This window comes from Dipodomys ordii, unplaced genomic scaffold (assembly GCF_000151885.1).
Source record: "Dipodomys ordii isolate 6190 unplaced genomic scaffold, Dord_2.0 Scaffold1, whole genome shotgun sequence".
Taxonomy (NCBI): domain Eukaryota; kingdom Metazoa; phylum Chordata; class Mammalia; order Rodentia; family Heteromyidae; genus Dipodomys; species Dipodomys ordii.
The window spans coordinates 52,307,643-52,328,590 of NW_012267217.1; the positions used below are offsets into that span (position 1 = coordinate 52,307,643).

The 20,948-nt window shown below is 40.3% G+C and overlaps 2 protein-coding genes across 7 annotated transcripts in view; one reads left to right on the plus strand and one right to left on the minus strand.

Annotated features, from left to right (window-relative positions):
• Usp37 (ubiquitin specific peptidase 37) overlaps nucleotides 1–16,171 on the minus strand; it is a 75,536-nt gene extending 59,365 nt beyond the window's left edge. For 2 of the 4 annotated variants that reach the window (XM_013011717.1, XM_013011700.1), the window contains exons 1-4: nucleotides 16,005–16,171; nucleotides 11,063–11,192; nucleotides 6,315–6,536; nucleotides 773–941 (exon numbers count right to left, since the gene is read on the minus strand). In XM_013011717.1, the coding sequence (XP_012867171.1) occupies nucleotides 773–941; nucleotides 6,315–6,470 (325 nt within the window). In that variant the 5' untranslated portion in view covers nucleotides 6,471–6,536; nucleotides 11,063–11,192; nucleotides 16,005–16,171. The remainder of the gene's footprint in view (nucleotides 1–772; nucleotides 942–6,314; nucleotides 6,537–11,062; nucleotides 11,193–16,004) is intronic. The other 2 variants (XM_013011708.1, XM_013011726.1) reach the window with 2 other exon arrangements.
• Nucleotides 16,172–16,467: 296 nt separating this feature from the next.
• Rqcd1 (RCD1 required for cell differentiation1 homolog (S. pombe)) overlaps nucleotides 16,468–20,948 on the plus strand; it is a 32,091-nt gene continuing 27,610 nt past the window's right edge. For all 3 annotated transcript variants that reach the window (XR_001174809.1, XM_013010349.1, XM_013010359.1), the window contains exon 1: nucleotides 16,468–16,793. Coding sequence is in view for 2 of the 3 variants with exons in the window: in XM_013010349.1 (XP_012865803.1) it covers nucleotides 16,770–16,793 (24 nt within the window). In the remaining variant the exon portion in view is untranslated. The remainder of the gene's footprint in view (nucleotides 16,794–20,948) is intronic.

Consider the following 20,948-nt stretch of genomic DNA (forward strand, 5'->3'; position numbering starts at 1 on the left):
GCCACTTCCGGTTTTCTGGTGGTTTATTGGAGATGGGAGTCTCACGGTCTCTCCTGCCCAGGCTGGCTTTGAACCGCGATCCTCAGATCTCAGCCTCCTGAATAGCTAGGATTACAGGTGTGAGCCACCAGCGCCCGGCTGAGATTATTATTTTTAACTTTGTTTTTCCTGTCTTTTCTTTTTTGGTACTGTGGATCAAACCCAGGATGCTGCACTTGCTAGGCAAACATTTTGCATTGAGTAACAATCCCAGCCCCGTTGTTTTCTTTTCTTTTTTTTTTTAGTGTGCTATATTATAAAGACTGTCATATGTTGAAATATCCTTATATGCCACATGTTTGGAAGTACTAGCATTTTGAACTCAGGCTTCTCACTTGCTACAGTATATACCTGGGTCATAGCTCTAGCCTTTTTCTTCTATTTTTCAGCTAGAGTCTCACATTTGCCTGAATTTACCTCTCACTCCTAAGTAGCTGGAATTGTGTGTGCATCATCACACACAGCTGTTTCTCTAAGATGGAATCTCAATAAATTTTTGCAAAGATGACCTGGCACCACCATCTTTCCTATGTCCATTTCCTAAGATTACAGGTGCGCAATACCAATAAATCCTTTTTAGTCACTCAGTATAATTCTTTAAATGTGTGACTGAATTAGTTTACTAATATTATATTAGAGGCTTTTGTTTCAACACTCATCAGATATAATAGTCTGTGGTTATCATATTCTTTTAAAACTACCAGTGTCAGACATTAGAATAAATTATGCTCACCTGTATGTCTGTTTTGATGGACTGCATCTAGAAACAACCTCATATCCTCTGCATCTTTACTCGGTACTTTATCAATAGACAAGAAGCTGTTATCTTGCAGAGTTAACATTAGGCGGCTTTGTTTTGCTCCACTGGGTCGAAGCACCACATTTTTAATGTTATGATTTAGCTGATAAAAATAAAAGGAAAATTGTATTATAAAAAATATACAAAGTATAATTATATAACAAATAGAACCTTTTATCTTCCAAGTTACATTTCCCAATCATCCTATAGTAATTCAATTTATTTCCAACCAAAAGAATTCTATTTCTTGATATCTTTAAATCAAAGATTTAACATTTAGAAGATACAACATATGGGGTTGAAAGTGTGCCTCATTTGGTACAGCACTAGCCAATGAGCAAAAGGTATTGGTCCCAAGCCTTGGACTCATAAGAAAGAAAAAAAATAAGATATAAACATACACTATTAAAATCTATCTTATACAATAATGCTACCTCTATTGATCTTCTTACATTAGAGAATTCCATATTTTCAGATATTAAGTTATGTAATAAGATAAATATAGTAAGTTAAATGTCAAAGCCTGGATGATTATACTATTAGTAGTATAGACAATTACATTGAATTAATCTTTCTTCTTCTTCAAACAAGTTTATAAAGATGTAGCAAATCACTTAGATAACTGCAATGTAAAAGAAAATAGAAAGCTAAGCTGTAATCCTCAGAATTCCAAAATCTTAAAAATACATTAAAAGTAAACCTTTACCAACACTGAGAATCTTTCCTAAATGTCCAATCAGACTCAATATGACTCAATCACAAAGGTCTTGAGTGCCCCAAAACTCTAAGTTTACCGATTCTACCCTTCAGAACTAGTTAAATAATTTGTCTTGGACTCTCCAAGTCTTTGAAAAATGTGCTATGAAAGCAACATCTTTTGTTTTCTCTGGAATGAAATTTTTCCAAAGCTAAATTAAAATATCCTAAAATATCATTATTACCTAAATAATTTCTACACATTAGGTAGTTTTTATTCTCTACTGTGTATGTGTGTGTGTGTGTGTGTGCGCGCGCGCGTTTGTTGGTATCAAACCTTGAATACTAGGCCTTGTACTTTCATTGGGTTTTCTTTTTTTTTAATCATGGTTGGTGCTCTACCATTTGAACATCCCCTCCAGTATGGTGGGGAAAAAGTCTCTTGGACTTTTCTCCTCTGACTGGTACCTCAATCCTCAGATTTCAGCCTACTGAGTAGCTAGGATTATAAATGTAAACTATTAGCATCTGGAACACATATACTAGAATACTGTCTTTTACTAAAGACATATCCCTTAAACACATAAAAAATAATGCATTTCCCCCGGTGCCGGTGGCTCACGCCTGTAATCCTAGCTACTCAGAGTCTGAGATTTGAGGATTGCAATTCAAAGCCAGCCCAGGCAGGAAAGTCCGTAAGACTCTTAACTCCACCCAATAAACCACTAGAAAACCGGAAGTGGCGCTGTGGTTCAAGCGATAGAGAGCTCGCCTTGAGCTGAAGAGTGCAGGGATAGTGCCCAAACCCAGAGTTCAAGCTCCACGATGAAAAAAAAATGCATTTCATGTTTTTCAGAGAATTGACCTTTGCCAATTTTATATATAAAAATACAATTTTTTATCTGTATAAAATACAATTTTATCAGATTATACTCAAATTGTACATATGTATGTACATATGTTATCTATATATTAAGTTTCAAAGTAAGCCTAATGTCTGAGCAGACATTTTCTAGTAAAACAGGAAAATACATAACATAAAGGCATTATATCAATCAACTTACCATCTTAAAACATTAATGTTACATACAGGAAAGTGTTTACCAGTGAATGAAAATAATCCTGATCTTAGTCACTTCAACAAAATGAAAATAAACCCATCTAGCTCCCAAATTTCAGTAACTACCCAGATGGTAAAAACTCCCAACTTTCTCAAGTCCAGACCTCTTTGTTACAACTCTAGACCTATTGACCTTCAGAATAGCTGACACCTCAGACAATACATGTCTCTGGCCTTTACTCCCCAATTCTTTCCTCTGCTCCCTACTATGGAAATCATGAAAGGGACCGCCATCCATTTGGAAACTGGGATTTCTCGATTCTTTCCTCCCAATTCTAATGAATTAAGTCTCGTTGACTATACTTTTCTCCTCTTGCTTTTCTATCTTTTCCTATGTTCAGGACTTTTATTCCTCATCCAAAGTAACAAAGATTCAATCCCTCAATCTTATTACCTTGTCTAACTCCCAAAGACCTGAATTTATGATTATTGGATCCATAGGACCTAAGCTCCTAGTAGAACAAGAAAACATGAAGCTCATATTGCTACCTACCCCTTCAGTGTCTACTTCCTATCATTTTTCCTTGCTTTTTTGTTGGTTTTTTGGGTCCAGTCATGGGGCCTGAACTCTGGGCCTGAGCGCTATCCCTCAGCTCTTCAGCTCAAGGGTAGCTCTCTACCACTTGAGCCACAGCGTCATTTCTGGCTTTTTTCTTGTTGCTTATGTGGTGCTGAGGAATCAAACCCAGGGCCTCATGCATGCAAGGCAAGTGCTCTACCACTGAGCCACCTTCCCAGCCCCTTTCCTTGCTTTTTTTGTTGTTGTTTCCAATCCTGGTTCTTGAACTCAGGGTCTGGGCTCTTCCCTTTCTTTTTGCTCAGTGCTAGCACTCTACCACTTCTAACACAGCACCACTTCTAACTTTTCTGGGTAGTTTGCTGGAGATACAAATCTCATGGACTCTCTCCTGCCCAGGCTGGCTTTGAACCACAATCCTCAGATCTCAGGTTCCTGAGTAGTTAGAATCACAGGCGTGAACGACCAACACCTGGCTTCGCCTTTCTTCCCCCTCACAGTATTACCAGGATTTGAACTCAGAGTCTCAATCTAGCTAGGCAAGCACTCTAGCACTTGAGCCATGTCCCCAGACCTTTTTGCTTTAGCTTGTTTTTAGAAGGGTATCATGCTATTTGGCCAACCCCTATTTATCCTCTAAATTCTCAAGCATAAATCACTTGATTCTTTGCATGATAGTGTCTTATATTTTTACATGTGAATATGCATTTGATTCCTCCTCATTTGGGAGAATGATGTCTCATTCAGCTCTCTGTTCTTTCTTAGTTCTTAGTACAGTATCTACAATCAGTAGGTGGTTGACAGATGAAGAGTTAATTTAAATTGATAAAGACCTCAGGTGAGGCTAGAATTGTTAAATATAATAATTATGTGCTGATGATGACCTACATTTGCATTAACTATTTGAACATTCAGTGTCAACCTAGGTTGAAGACTAAAAACAAAATGAGTCTATTTGAGAAAAACCTTTAGTTGAAAAGAACAATTAATAAATATATGTGACAAACTTGTTTCTATTTCTTATCATCACTTACAACTTAAAGTTGTTGTTTTATCTTTTTTTTTTTTTTGGTGCCATCCTGAGCTTGAACTCAGGACCTGGGTGTTGTCTCTGAGCTTTTTTTTACTCAAGATTAACGTTCTACCACTTAAGCTGCAGCTCCACTTCTGGTGTTTTGGTAGTTTTATTAAGAGTCTCACAGACTTTCCTGCCTGGGCTGGCTTCAAACCACAATTCTCAGATCTCAGCCTCCTGAGTACCTCCTGAGTACAGGCATGAGCCACTGATGCCTGGCTCAAGAATCTTTTTTTTTTTTAAATCTGGGCCTGAGTGCTGTCCCTCAACTCTTCAGCTCAAGGCTAGCACTCTACCACTTGAGCCACAGTTCTACTTCTGGTTTTCTGGTTGTTTATTGTAGACAAGTTTCATGGCCTTTCCTGCCCAGGCTGGCTTTGAACCGCAATCCTCAGATCTCAGCCTCCTGAGTAGCTAGCACCCTGAGTAGCCGGCACCCAGCTTCATGAATATTTTTGACATATAAAATAATGAACAGCTCCCAGGCCTAGTATAAGCCCCCAAACTGGCAAGCGCACACACACACGCACACACAAATTAACAATTATAGCTCATGCCTTAAATGCCAACTACTCAGGAGGCTGAGATCTGAGAACTAAAGTTTGATGCTAGCCTAGGAAGGTACTGAACTCTAACTAACCAGCAAAGAACTGGAAACAGAGCTGTGGCTCAAGTGGTAGAGAACTAGCCTTGAATAAAAAGGAAACCTCAGAAACAGCACCCAACCCAAGTTCAAGCCCCAGGAACGACATACGGGTTCATTACACACATACACATATGTACACACATGTACATACACACAAATGGCAATTCTTCCTCAGATTATATCCTCAAGCATAACTTCAACAGATTCTTCAACAGATCAGTTTAGGGCAAAAAGTATACTTTGGTCTAACCTAATTAACAAATTCATTTTGGGGGTGGTACAGGGGTTTGAGCTCAGCCTCTTATGCTGGTGGTTCATGCCACCACTTTAGCTATGCTTCCAGTCTTTTTTTTTTTGGGGGTCCGGTCATGGGGCCTGAACTCTGGGCCTGGGCGCTGTCCCTCAGCTAGCACTCTACCACTTGAGCCACAGCACCACTTCCGGCTTTTTCTTTTTTCTTATGTGGTGCTGAGGAATCAAACCCAGGGCCTCAGGCATGCAGGGCAAGTGCTCTACCACTGAGCCACCTTCCTAGCCCTCCAGTCTTATTTTTTGCTGGTTATTTTAGCGATGGAGTCTAGCAAACTTTTCTGCCCAAGCTGCCTCAAACTGCAATTCTCCAGATCTCAACTTCCTGAGTGTGCTCGCTGCCTGTAATCTTTTTTTTCTTTTTTTATTGGGGTCCGGTCAGGGGGCCTGAACTCTGGGTCTGGGTGCTGTCCCTCAGCTCTTCAGCTCAAGGCTAGCTCTCTACCACTTGAGCCACAGCGCCACTTCCGGCTTTTTTTCTTTTTGCTTATGTGGTGCTGAGGAATCGAACCCAGGGCCTCATGCATGCAAGGCAAGCGCTCTACCACTGAGCCACATTCTCACCCTGACTGCCTGTAATCTTAGCTTGAGATCTGAGAATAATGATTTGAAGTCAGCCCAGGCAGGAAAGTCTGTGAAAAAGTCTATCTCCAATTAACCACTAAACAGTCAGAAATGAAGCTGTGGTTTAAGTGGAAGATACTACTCAGGGATATTGTTAAGGTCCTGAGTTCAAGTCCCAGCCAAAAAGAAAAAAGAAATCCAAAAGGGGAGGTGTGACTCAAGTGGTAGCATTCCAGCCTTGACCAAAAAAAGCCTGAAGTCCAAGGTCTTGTGTTCAAGCCCAGAACTGACATGTACAAGCACATGCATACACCACACACAAGCTTAGGTACATAGTACTCAAATCCTTGTCAATTAATTTGCACTAGTTTTTTCTTCAATAATGGTGACTGCTTTCTGCTTTTTATTATATACAGCCAAGAATGCTAAAAAATTTAGTGTCATGGAAATAAGCAAGAAGGGCTACTTTGATGGTTATTATGGCATGGGAGAGTTACTTACTAAAGGATCTGATTCAAGAAGCATTCTGAATCAAAATTTGGTTAATACCTGAAATATCCTTGGAATTCCTCCAGTATTATACTGAACTACTAGGCTGACTTTATTGTCTTTTTCCACAATTTCAAAAAATCCTTCTTTCCACTTTGTAATTCCAGTCTGCATACTTCGAATTCTGACAGGACCATGTATCTTCAGAGGAGACATTTTCTTTAAAAATAAATTGCTTCTAGCCGAAGTATAAAGCAAAAATATACATTCACCTGATAGGTTCTAGGAAAGAAAAATAACAAGTTACTAATGATTAAAAAAGACTTTAAAAGAGAATGTTTAATAAACCATCTTATGTCCAAAAAGAAATGTATTCTTTATAACAAGAAATTTAGAAAAAAACTTCAAAAGAGAATGTTTAATAAACACTCTTATATCCATTTCTCCATTTCAATAAACAATTTTTATGATGCATTCTTAAAGGCCCTGATTAGTTGTAGAGCACAGCTAAGAAAGCTAAATTAAAGCAAGCACTGACAATCTAATGGTTGCAACTAATCATTTTTAATTTCTTCTGTACATATTTTCTTCTTTGCCAAGTGTCCAATAACATTTCACCATTCATGAATTAGGTAATGTGTTGATATATCAACCAAGAGTAAGAGTTCACTCTCAATGTAACTGTCTTCACTATTAAAGTGTTGGTTCTTTTTTTCCTTCATGAATGCTAACAGGTCTTGAATTTCAAATAATTTTTTTTTTTAAATTTCAGTCATATGACTCTAATTCTTAGAATGGAATTTCTCCCAAAACTTCAAATTCATCATCAGTAGTATACGCATATCAACATGTACAAAAGACATTACGTTTGTTGCTTTTTTTTTGGGGGGGGGTGTCCAGTCATGGGGCCTGAACTCTGGGCCTAGGCGCTGTCCCTCAGCTCTTCAGCTCAAGGCTAGCACTCTACCACTTGAGCCACAGCACCACTTCCGGCTTTTTTTTTCTGCCTATGTGGTGCTGAGAAATCGAACCCAGGACCTCATGCATGTAAGGCAAGCACTCTACTACTGAGCCACCTTCCCTACAAAAGACATTAAATTAAAATTTTTAATCAAATTTATTTAACTTTTAGAATTACATAAAAAAAAAGAATTTAACCTCTAATAAAAACAAACAAAAGCTAGACCCTAATGGGTCATGCCTGTAATCCTAGCTTCTTAGGAATGTGAGATCTAAGGATTTTGGTTCAAAGAAGCTCAGGCAAGAAAGTCTGAGACTCTTACTCAGTTAATAACCAAAAAGCCAGAAGAGGAACTATGGCTCAAGTGGTAGAGCACTAGCCTTGAACAAAACAGCTCAGAAAAAGCATCAAGGTCCTGAGTGCAAGCACCAGCAATGACACAAATAAAAATAAAAATAAAAATGAAAAACCTGCTCTAAGAACCAAGTAACATTTTAATATTATTATTACTACAAAGAGTCTTCAGTGATTTTACCTTTGACAAATAATGCCTAAGTGAACTTTTTTTTGTTTCAGTCCTGGGGCTTGAACTCAGGACCTGAGTATTATCCTTGAGCTTTTTTACTTAATGTTAGTACTCTACTACTTGAGCCATGGCTTCACTTCCAGCTTATTGTATTATATTATTATTATTATTATTAGGTGGTTAATTGGAGATAAGGGCCTCAGACATTTCTGCTCAGGCTGGCTTTGAACTGCAGTCCTCAGATCTCAGCCTTCTGAGTAGCTAAGATTATCAATAGCTAAGCCACTAAGACCTGGCAACTGTAAGTTTTTATGTAGTTTCCTTCTTCCCAGCCTTTCTGATTCCCTTTGTGGCTATAAAGATCAAGATTCAAGCTTTGCTCTTACCCTCTTTTGACTCCTTCACTTGTTCCCTCCCCCTATACTGAGAGCTTTCAAATCCTCCTTTGTCTTCCAGTTGTACTCTGTGCCTCTAGTAGCACATTTATCATCCAGTATTATAAACTTTTTGTTTCTCTACTATTTCAAGATAGAGACTATATTATGTAAACTCATCATCCCCATTAAGACAGTGTATGAAATCAAGGAACCAGAAATTCATTGTTTAACAATGAACAAATCAACATTATTAATTTTATTCAATTTGTGTTGAAAATGCACAACAGGTATGGGAATCCAGTGGCATGAGCCACTGGAATCCTACACTGTAGGATTATACTAACTAACCTCTTTACAAGAGTACTTACTGTAAGAATTATCTTATACATAATCATTGTGAGTATACCTGTACTTTTTCTTTTTCTTTTTTTTTTGGATCCGGTTGTGGTGCCTGAACTCTGGGCCTGGGCTAGTGCTCTACTACTTGAGCTACAGCGCCACTTCTGGCTTTTTTCTTTTTGCTTATGTGGTGCTGAGGAATTGAACCCAGGGCTTCATGCATGCAAGGCAAGCGCTCTACCACTGAGCTACCTTCCCAGCCCCTACCTGTACTTTTTCTATGTGTGTCCAAACTTCTCCACTAAATGCAAAGCTATACTCAAGCCTTGTAAAAAATTCAATAAAAGAGAAATTGCTTATAAATAAAAAGTGGTTACAATTATAATATTTTAAAAATTGATAAATTTACCCAAACTTGGATTTATTTATTGCTCAATGAATCATTCCGTATTAAGGGTCATATCTCATCAGATTCCCTCATCTTTCTTTATGTCATTCTTTTTTTTCTGTCGGTTGTGGGGCTTGAACTCTGGGCTTGGGCGCTCTCCCTGAGCTCTTCAGCTCAAGGTAAGCACTCTACCACTTGAGCCACAGTGCCACTTCTGGTTTTCTGGTGGTTTATTGGAGATAGAGTCTCAGGGACTTTCCTGCCTGGGCTGGCTTTGAACCGGATTCTAAGATCTCAGCCTCCAGAGTAGCTAGAATTACAGGCATGAGCCACCAGCACAGAGTTTATGTCAGTCTTTAGATCATGCCAAAATAAAAACAATACAAAACTCCAAAATCTTAGTTGCTTACTTTATTAATACTGTCATTATTAAACAAATTTTCAGGAAGATTTCAAAATTCACCAAAGTATATGGGAAATAAAAATGTTAGTGGGCCAGGCATTAGTGGTTCACACCTGTAATCCTAGCTATTCAGGATGCTGAGATCTAAGAATCATGGTTTTGAAGTCATACTGGGCAGAAAAGTCCCCATGAGATTCTTATCTCCAATTAACCACTCAAAACACCAGAAGTGGAGCTGTGGCTCAAAGTGGCAGAGCACTAGCCTTGAGCAAAAGAGCTCAGGACAGTGCCCAGGCCTTGAGTTCAAAACCCATGACCAGCAAAACATCATCAACAACAATAAAACAAAACATAGTATTGGTAGTTTCTATTTCTAATCTTCAATGTCTCAAAATACCCTGATGTAGAATTTTAATTATCTAAGTAAGATTTTAGACATTTTCTTAACCATTTCCACTACTAATCTTGCTTTTTTCTAAGGAATAAAAGTAAAAGATGCAGGGCAAAATCAACAGAAATAATTTAATGAAGCTTTTTCTTAATGCTTCAATTTACTCTACTGCCTGCTTTTATAAATGAATTTTTATAAATGAATTAAAAAGAACTACCTTTATACATTCATCACATAATCAGGGATTGATTTCCCTATTTGATAAGTGAAAAAAAACTAAGTTTCTTTTTTAGTATGATGTACATGACAATAATAATTGAACTTTTTATAAACCTAAGACAAAGCTTCCTCTTTCATTTTTTAATTTTTATGTTTTTAATGAAAGTACTGGGGCTTGAACTCAGGGCCTGGATCCTATCCTTTAGCTTTTTTTTTTTTTTTTTCCTCAAGACTGGTGATTACCATTGAGATGCAGCTCCACTTCTATTTATTGGGTAATTAGGGATGAGAGTCTCATAGGTACTTGTATCATGGTGGCTTCCAACTTTGATCCTCAGATCTCAGACTCCTGAGTACCTAGGATTACAGGTATAAGCCACCAGTGCCTGGCAACAAAGCTTCTTTAAACTATGTTTTCCTAATTCTCCTATCAAAGCAACAATAGGAAAAAAAATCTAATTAAAATGAATTATTCTCAGCCAGGTGCTGGTGCCTCATGCCCGGAATCCTAGCTATTCGGGAGGCTGAGATCTGAAGATTGTAAAGCCAGCCTAGACAAGAAAGGCCATGAGACTCTTCTCCAATTAACTACCAAAAGCAGAAGTGGAACTGTGGTTCAAAGTCATAGAGCACAAACCTTAAACACTAAAGTTAAAGGACAGTACCCAAGGCCTGAGTTCAAGCCCTAGGACTGGCACAAAAAAAATTAGATTAAATTTAAAAAAGAAGGCTGGGAATGTGGCTTAGTACCACATAAACAGGAAAAGTTGGAAGTGGCTCTGTGCCTCAAGTGGTAGAGTGCTAGCCTTGAACAAAAGAAGCTCAGGGACAGTGCCCAGACCCTGAGTTCAATCCCCAAGACTCCCCCCCCCCACAACCATTGACACCGCCAAAAAAAAAAAAGTCATTCTGTAAGCATATTAAAGAGATTCCCTTTAACTAAACATTTTCACAATATTACTGTTCAAGTCTGAGCATTCCATAATAGTTCTATCAGTTATTTTTCAAAACATTTTTCTACCTTGCTCACTTAAGCTCACATTTAAGGTACTGCTTTGAAAATATCCTCATCCTCATAGCATTTAGCATATCATGATAAAGCATACTAAAACATAAAAATGCTGCACAAAATTAAAAGAAAACTGTCAATTCTTTCCAGCTTGCATACTCTTGAGAACATATCCATAACAAAAACATTACTTACTTTTACTGAGAAACCCTATGTAATACCATTTCACCTTTATTCTGCTCCTTGTGCCAAAGGCAGTGCACTCTTCTTGGGAAACTACTCATATTCTGCAGCTATGCCCGTTCTCCAGGAGCCATCAACTCAGCTAAAGAAAATATAAGTGTGCCTTTTTTAAGAGAATTTAACATATACAAAATTAAAACTTAAGGAAAGTTATTTATATAACAAAGATGAACTCTTCTTTAAAACCACAATCACTTACACTTGCACATACACATCCACATCCTATCAACAGAACGTTAAGAATATTATCTGCTGTGGAAAATGAGGGACTATCTCAGGAGCCTGCACCTTCATCAATTTATATCTTGGTTTATTCCTGCTACATTTTGAAACTAAAAAGTTAGTAGTCCCTTTGTTGACTTAATCAACACTGTTACATTTTGACAGCCCAAGCCCTAGGAACAATCACTTCTATAACGTGTTGATACAAATTTGCAAAGGTGGGAAAACTTGATGTCTTTGCTTATCTTTGGAAATGAAAAGTAAATAAAACTTGTTTCTCAATTTTAAGTCTCTATAAGCCTGAAGTTTCACCGGAATTCTATCCAGGTATATCTCTCATTAACTACAATATCAGCTTTAAGTTATTGTATGCATTTAGTAAAAAGTTATCTACTAAAGTATTCCAGTTGGAAGGCGCTATGGTAGGAGATATAAATGTGAAGATGATACAAGTAAGCCACAGCCTCACTAAGGTTCTTCGACCTTTTTACTCTTGTCCTTTCACCAAGATTCAGGCAAGAAATCTTGATGTCAGCTTTACCTTCATTCTCATCTATCCAACACCCAACCCTTCCACAGCTTCTTCCCTAAATCAGAAACTCATCACTTTGGCATCACTTCACTAAATATACTTAAAGAACTAGCATTTTAGTAAGCACAGTGCAAAGTACCTCACACGCAATGTTTCACTTAATTTTTAGAAAAGTTCTAGAGAAGCCAGGTGCTGATGGCTCACATTTGGAATCCTAGCTACTCAAGACGCTGAGATCTGAGGATCATGGTTCAAAGCCAGCCCAGGTAGAAAAGTTAGTGACTCTTGTCTCCAATTAATCACTAGAAAACCAGAAGTATAGCTGTAGTTCAAAGTGGCAGAGTACTAGCCTGAGTGAAAGAGCTCAGGGACAGCCCTGAGGCCCTGAATTCAAGACCAACAAGAACAACAAAAGAGGATTCTGTCTGTTTTCCAGATGAGGAAAACTGAGGCTCAGAGATTATATAATTATGTTCAGTCACAACAGACAATGCTATGTTTAAGTCTAGACTCGAAATTTTAAACCACTACCACAGTTCATCCTCATCCATAAATTTTGTCAGTCACTTTCCAGCATCCATTCTCACAGGATTTTTCAACCAGTCCTCTTCTCTACAATATCCTTTCTAAAGAACTGTATTTCTTAGAAACTAAAATATGCACTACTCATCTTCTTAACTTTCTCCATAAGTGGAGAAGAGGACAAGACACAGACACTCAACTGGAATACTTTTTCTTTTTTTCTTTTTTGTGGGTTGTGGGGCCTTAACTCTGGGCCTGGGAGCTGTTCTTCAGCTCTTTAGCTCAAGGATAGCACTCTACCACTTGAGCCACAGAGCCACTTCCACCTTTTTCTGCTTATGTGGTGCTGAGAAATTGAACCCAGGGCCTCATGCATGCGAGAAAAGCACTCTACTACTAAGCTACATTCCCAGCCCTGGAATACTTTTTCATATGTACTGCCAGCAAAATGAATACTAAGGGCAAATACTACTGATACAAAATTCCTTCCTAAACAGTTTTATTCACTCACTACTACCTAGGAAAGGAACTTAACTGCCTGTGGTTGGCATTTATATACTAGCTAATTTTTATAATCTTTTTTTTATTGTAAAGATACTATACAGAGGGTTACAGTTACATGAGTAAGCTAATGAGTACTTTATAATCATTTTTAACATCAATCTTAAGAATTATTAAACTTTAAACTTTCATTCCTCATCCACCAGGAACTGACATAAATATGGACTTTGATCTGTTTATAGGAACCCCTTATTCACTAACCTCATAGTCTAACCTGTTGCTAAACTACATAAACCACTGATCTGATTTTCAAGAGCTTTCTTTCCTAATAAAAAACTCCTAAGACAAATATTACAAAAGAGATAGTGTGCTAACTGAAGGAGAGAGGGATCTTCATCTCAAGCTTTGTCTAATATTTAAACAGTGTGTGTGTGTGTGTACCTGTGCTTGAACTCAGTGTCCAGAGCTCTTGTTTTTCTTGCTTACTCATGGTTGGCATTCTACCACTTGAGCCATAGCTCTAGTCCAGCATTTTGCTGGTTATTTTGGAGATAGAGTCTTACAGGATTTTTCTCCCTGGGCTGGTATGGAACTGAGAACCTACAGCTGGGATTACAAGCATGAACCATTAGCTCCCAGGGCGTTGTATTGTTGTTATTTTGTTTATACATTACTGGGCGGGTGCTCCATCACTAGAACCACCTCCCTTCATCCTAAAAACTGAAAGATTTTATGATACAAGAGTGGGTAAAAGTAACCGACTACTAGATAACTGTTTGCATCATTCCTCTTTCCATCCTCTGTACTGGAATTAAACTCAAGGCCTTGAACATGCTAAGGCAAGTGCTCTACCAATGAGCTACATCACCAATTGTAGTGTCTTTTAAGCTGGTGTTTTTGAAAGACTTAATGGTTCTATATCAAGTTCTAGTTTAATTCATTTAACCAATTCTTGAATAATGAAATTGAAATAGTCATTATTCTAGGAGACAGATTTAAATAGTCACAAGTAAATATATAATTACAAGTTTTAAAAAGTTACATAAATTAAAATGCAGGTCATGATGAGATTATGATTTAAGACCTGAAGGTTAAGAGAAAAAAAAGGCTTTTTAGAGAAAATATCACTTAATCTGAGAATTAAATAAGTTGATTGGAGGACAGTGGTAAAGGAACAATTCAGGTCAACATAAAAGTATGTGCAAAGGCTCTAAATTGGAAATTAAAAGCACTGTGGCTGGAGATCAGTGAGAAAAAGGAGACATTGCAAGATGAAGCTAGTGAAACAGGCAAGAACCAAGTTATAAAGTCATGTAGATAACCATAAGAGTTTCAAACTTTACCCTAAAGGTAATAAGCACTTAGTAATGGGAAGTCCACTATAAGACTTTAAGCAAATAAATGATATATTACTGCTAAATGAATGAAGGTTTGTTTGGGCTTGGAGAACACACTGGAAAGAAAGAAAAATGGAAAAAAATAGGGCAACCAGACCTGAAAATACTGTTATGCAACTTATAATAACAATTACAGTAACAATGCTAACTTGAAATTTTTCATGTGATCAACCATATGTTGACCACAGTTATTTACTTAATCCTCCTAATAATTCAATAAGAACCCTTATCATTGCCATTTTACAGATGAGAACGCTGGAAGCAAGAAAGCTCAAGTCGAGGTAAAAAAGGATTCCAGTTTAGAAAAGTCACAGTGAAGATATACGGAAATAGATCTATAACATACTGGAAGAAAAACATATAGGACTTGGAGAAGGTATTGATAATATGGAATGTAGTGCCCCACTTAATGAAATGGGGCAATGGAGGGAAAAGAATTTGAGTACAGAGAGACAAATCAAGATTTTGCTTTTCAGCATGTTAGGTTCAAAATTCCTAAGAAAAAAAAATCAAGTTGAGATGTCAAGCAGCCAATTGACTATTTGGGTAAGGAACTGAGAACAACCAGAATTGGCTGGAAATAAAAATTCTTAAATCAGGGTGATAAAGTACACTGTATGAATGAATTATGAAAATGTTACAATGAAACCTGCACTTGTACAATCAATGTAAGCTACTAAAAAATCTTTAAGAAATTTAAATCATTAATATAGGTGGAATTTACATCTTAGGGAGTGCTGAAACAACAGAAGAGAACCTGGTCTGAACCCTATTCTTCACTTTACTTTATCAAACATCTCCAATGATTACTTTCATGTCACTAGGTTTTCCATTCCTCCTCCAATTTTACCTTCCAGTAGAAAGTAATATCACGCATGACTTTTTTCATCACTTAAAAGATTCATCACTTCTGTGCAGCTATTAAACATCAACATTCTCTCAATGATTCATCTTAGGTCTCCTTTTTTAGTACTATACTCTTCTTAGGCAATTTCATCCATATCACAGCAGAGGACACACATGCACACACACTAATTTCTGGCTCAATATCTCCAACTATTTAACATTCCCTTTTAGATATTTCTTCAAGCAAGAGGACTTGTCAGGCTCTGCGACACACTCCTCCCCACAGTAAAAAGTCATTTATACATGGCTGAAATTCTAAAAGAACACCACGAAAGCACCCATAAGTCAACTCTCCAAAACACAGGACTTTTTTCATCAACCCACATTTTCTTTCACGGGTCATGACTTAAATTGGTAAACCCGGAGTGATGACTAGAGATGGAAAGCAACCTCACGCACGACAAAAATACAATCCCTGCTTTTCAAGTGACGGATGACTAAAAGGAGGAAGAAGGTGAAGAACAGTCAAAGAGGGCGAATGAGTACCCGGTCCAAGGCCCGAAGGATGTATGGAAGTCACCTGAAAAGGCAGCAGGCCTGGTGAGAGAGCAAGAGGCAGGCGAAGACAGCCCATTAAGAAGGGGGCAGTTTCGGGATGCAGAGGAGAACGAGTGACAGCACAGACCGAGTCAAAGGAGAGGGAAAGTCGAGGGGGAGAAGGAATACCTGCGAGCCCCTAGGAGCGCCCGCCGGGTGGGGTGGGCTGAGCCGTGGGGCGAACTCCAGAAGAGTGAACGCCGAGTGGGCGGACCGCACGGGGTAGGGGCGGGTAGAGAAAACGGCTCAATTCAAAGGCTACCAAGGCCCACCTTACCTGAGCCGGAAGGTCTGCAACTCCGGGACAAGTCTGCTGGAAGCACAGAGTTCACGAAGAAGAGGAGCAGCCCGGGACAAAAAAAAAAAAGAGAGAGACGCCAGTCCGAAAGAGCGAGGTCGCTCACTCCCCTAAGACAGGGAGAACGGCTGATGGCGGGAACTGTAATCACACGCAAATACGTACGCACGCACACTGGACGCGACCACACCAGGCGCGTGCGCGCAAGCCTTCAAGCGCCGCCCCTCCCACCCTTCGCTCCGCCCCATCGCCGAGTGCCTTCTATCCCAAGAGAGCCCCGCCCCGGCCATGACCATAGTACGCATGCGCACTTTTCCTTCGCCCAATTTCGACCTCCCACCATTTCCCGTTTACTCAGCCCCTTTGGGCATGCGCAATCCTTGTCCTCCGGAGGCTGTTGGTATTTTTCCCGCCCTTCCCTGGCCTTTGGGTGGAAGGTCAGAGTTCACGCTTCCCCGGATGCCAGCTTGATTCCCGGGGAATATGCAGACCACCGTATTGTCAACGTCCTCGTGGTCCTGAATCTTAAAAGGATAGAGGAAATGCCCTGGGGCTGTCCAATTGACTAGGCCGAGGGCTGGAGGCGGGAATCTGTGTGGGCGGAGCTAGGGGTCAGAGGTCAGAGGTCTGCGAAGGGGGCGGAGCGAAGCGGATGGCGGCTCCTCTTCGGCTTCTGAGGCGCTGAAGCTGGGACGCGGGTCGGACGCGCCCAGCGGAGGAAGGAGAGCGGCGGCCGCTCCCAACATGCACAGCCTGGCGACCGCCGCGGTGAGTGTCTGGGCCCAGACGCCTCCTTGGCCCGGCGTTTCGGGCCTCTTCGATGTCTCTGTGTCAGGCGTCGCGCAAGCTATTTCTGTCCCCAGCCCGCGAGGCCCGGGGCCCTGGGTGCTGTCCCCCGGCTGTGGTGGCAGCGGCCCCCGCTCTCCTCGCCGGTGCTCCTCACGGCCTCCCGTGCGTGCGGCACATTTCACTTCCCTCGTCAGCACTAGGCCTGGTCCCGCACCCAACGCGCCTCCTGCGCGGCCCCGGCCGGCCATTCATTGATTCATTGCGCTGAGCGACAGTTTGAGGGCGCCAGTTGTGTGCCGGGTGCCGGGCGCCCGCCGAGCGGACGGGAATTCCACGGTCAGTCCGGCGAGGCTCGTGCTCCTCGAACTCACCGCCCAGGCACATCCCAGTGGGAAGGACATGGGGATTCCAAGCTCAAGCCACTTGCTGTGCGGGGTGGAAAGCCAGAGAGGCCCAGAGAGCCTGCATAGTTACTGCGTCGGACTTAACGTTTCTCAGCGTTTAAAGCCCCTGTTACCAGCATGGTCTGTTAACTAGAAAGACGAGCCGGGTATTGTAATCCTGTGGTTTTCCATGGGCATTTAGGGAGTCTAGACTCCTTGCCGTGGTCTACCAGGCCCCTGTGTGTGATGTCCTTACCCACGTGTACGGCCTCGGTATTTGTCACACCTTTAACTCCAACCAAAAGTACTTGTGCTTTTCTACTCCAGGGTTCCAGCTTTTTTTTTTTTTTTCTGACTAATTGGATATGAGAGTCTTTTGGATTTGCCTGCCAGGGCTAGCTGTGAACCCGAGTAGCTAGGCTTAGGGCGTGAGCCACAGGTGCCCAGCTTACGTTACTGATCGAAAGGCTGAAGATGAAAGAAGTGACCACTGAGCTTACTTAGCGGTAATCGGGAAAAGGATCATTTAGTCACATGCCTCGGAAGGCTAGTTCCTTTAAAAAAAAACAACAACAAAAACACAAGAAGTGATTGAAGGATTCAGTGTACTGAAATTACAATATCAGACAAAAATGATAAAATTACTAAGTAAGTCAGGAAAAAGCCTTAACATTAAGTGTACAAAATGAAAAATCCAGCTGAATGTGGCTAAGCAGTAGGAAACATTGCTTCTTGAAATCTGATTCCTGTCAATTTGCTATTTCCAGAGACAGTATTCTGCCTCTTGTCACCATGTTTCTAAGTGTTTGTAATTAGTCTAAGTGAAAAAGTGGCCTTTATAGTCCTTTTCAGTTAGGTGATTTAAATTTCCCTAGCTTTTTGTTCCTTCTTCCAAATTACAGCTATAATTTGAGAAGAGTCAAGTTGGAAGATGTGGTTGCTGCAGGTAGAGGACAGGCAAGTTAAACAAGGAAAATTCTTCCAAAATTGGTTTGTTGATCTCCCAAAATCTGATCATGTCCTTTCCAGAGTTTGTACTTTAATAACAAGCCACTCTTCCTTGTATCCCTACACTCTACACCTACTTAATTCTTTTTATCTTCTGTTCCTTGGAACAGCCATTAAAAGGGTGTTATATTACTGATAGTACTCAGTACTCATTTCTTCAATTAAATTTACAATGCTTTATGTTAATTTAAATACTGATTTTTTTTTTCCCCTCCTGTGTCCACACTAGGGCTTGAACTCAAGGCCAGATGCTTTCTCTTAGCTTTTTCACTCAAGGCTAACACTACTACTTGAGCCAAACCTCCACTTCCAGCTTTTTGTTGGTTAATTGGAGATAAGAGTTTCATATACTTTCCTGCCTGGGCTGGCTTTGAATCTTGGTCCTCAGATCTCAGTCTTCTGAGTAGCTAGGATAACAGGCATGAACCACTGGTGCCTAACAAAAATTTCATTGTTTGAGCTAAAGGTGTGGCTCAAGTGGTAGAGCACCAGATGTGATTGAGCAAATCAAGTGAGAACAGGGTTGAGTTTAAGCTGTACCGGCAAAGCAACAAAATTTGAACTTTAGCCAGGTGCTGGTGGCTCACACCTATAATTCTAGCTACTCAGCAGGCTGAGATGAGGATCACGGTTCAAAGCCAGCTTAGGCAGGAAAGTCCCTGAGGCTCTTATATCCAATTAACCACCAGAAAACCAAAGTGGAACTGTGGCTCAGAGAGGTAGAACACTAGCCTCTAGCAAAAGGGCTCAGGGACCAGAGCCTAGGCCCTGAGTCCAAGCCCCATGACCAACAACAACAGAAAATTAAAACTTTTAAATGTACTTTCACTTCTTATACTGTTTGGACTACAGCAGTTCCAACAGGTCCTTTTGTATCACTTATTGACTAGACTCTTCAGTGATGAGACTAAAACAAAAGGTGAGCCACCTCCTCAATCCCTCATGCCTATCCCCAATTTCCTGTGGTAATCTCTCTTTAAAAATAACAGGTAAAGGGGCTGGGAAGGTGGCTCAGTGGTAGAGTGCTTGCCTTGCATGCATGAGGCCCTGGGTTTGATTCCTCAACACCACATAAGCAGAAAAAGCTGGAAGTGGCGCAGTGGCTCAAGTGGTAGAGTGGTCACCTTGAGCTGAAGAGATGAGGGACAGTGCCCAGGCCCAGAGTTCAGGCCCCATGACCAGCAGAAAAAAGGGGGGGGCAGGTAAATTGGCCTCCCAGTTATAGAAAGTACTATTAAAAGGAGAATGTGATTACATGTGAATATAGGATGCTGTTTACTAGGAGGGGATAGCACAGATAATGAAATAATTGGAGAAATAGCTTATTTAGACTGGAAATTATTATAATAGAAATGGTTAGTATAATAGACTCCTGTCATGAAATGTACCCTTTATATGTATATCTTTATTGCTGCCGCCACGGAGCATAATTTCCTTATTTTTCCCCTACTTAATAGGGACAGAAATACAACACTAGAATATTCTAAAACTTAATGAGAGCCAAAAGCAGAGCTATGGCTTAAGTGTTAAAAACACTAGCTTTGTGCACAAAAGCTCAGGGACAGTGCCCAGGCCTCAGGGCAAGTCCCAGGACACAGACACAGATATACACAAAAAATTAATAACAAAATGCTTAGTGGTTACCTAGGTACATTCAGTGAATAATTTGTTCTTGCCTAAGTAAAGTAACAGATTACTTTGTTATAGACCTTGGAGGTTCCTTCTTTTTGGATATTGCTAGTGAAACAGCTAAAATTAGACCTTTAGCAAAATGAAAGAGTTACAGTTTCAGGGAGATTTCCACTAAGTCTTCAAAAGAAAGATTAGGAGGCAAGACCACATGTAGCAAGATTGGAGTAGCTGAAGGCAGCTCCACTAGAGGGAGATGTATGAAGCTGTGAAACTTCCTTAGCTGCATTGGAGACATGAGGATGGAGATGCCAGGAACGTGGATTGACTGCTAGAGAAAGCTACAAGCAGAGAGTAGAGCCAGCCCTAGAAACTATGTGGGCTACTGCCAACAAGGCCATATAGATGGGGTTGCCTTTGCCTCTTTCAATTCATGTCCTGCCATTGTGTGTCTCAGATGCTAGATATGGAAGTATAGGATTTAATGTTTGTCAAGCTGGGTTTTGATCTAGTTTTGGTCCCATTTCTACCTTCTGTGTCTCCATTTTCTCTTTTGGATAGAAATGTTTACTCTGTGCCATTGTACCTTAGATTATGTAATTTTTTTTATTTTTTGTCAGTCATGGGCCTGGGCACTCACTGTCCCTGGGCTCTTCAGCTCAAGGCTGGCATTCTACCACTTGAGCTACAGCACCACTTCCGGTTTCCTGTGGTTAATTGGAAATAAGAACCTCATGAACTTTACTGCCCGGGCTGGCTTTGAACCCCAATCCTCAAATCTGAGTAGCTAGGATTACAGTGTGAACCACTGGCACCTGGCTGGTTTTGATTCTTCACAGCTTACAGCTAAAAATTTGCCTTGGTTCATAGAGGTGGCTTTTGTCCTTGAATTTTGATCAATTCTGGAATTATTAAGACTTTGGAGATGGACATGTGTTTTTTGCTTGTTTTTTGTTGGTCATAGGGCTTGAACTCAGGGCCTGGGCTTTGTACCTGAGCTCATTTGCTCAGGCTAGCACTCTACCATTTTGAGCCACAGCACCACTTCCAGTTTTTGAGTGGTTAATTGGAGATAAGAGTTTCATGGGTACTTTTCTGCCTGAGCTGGCTTTGA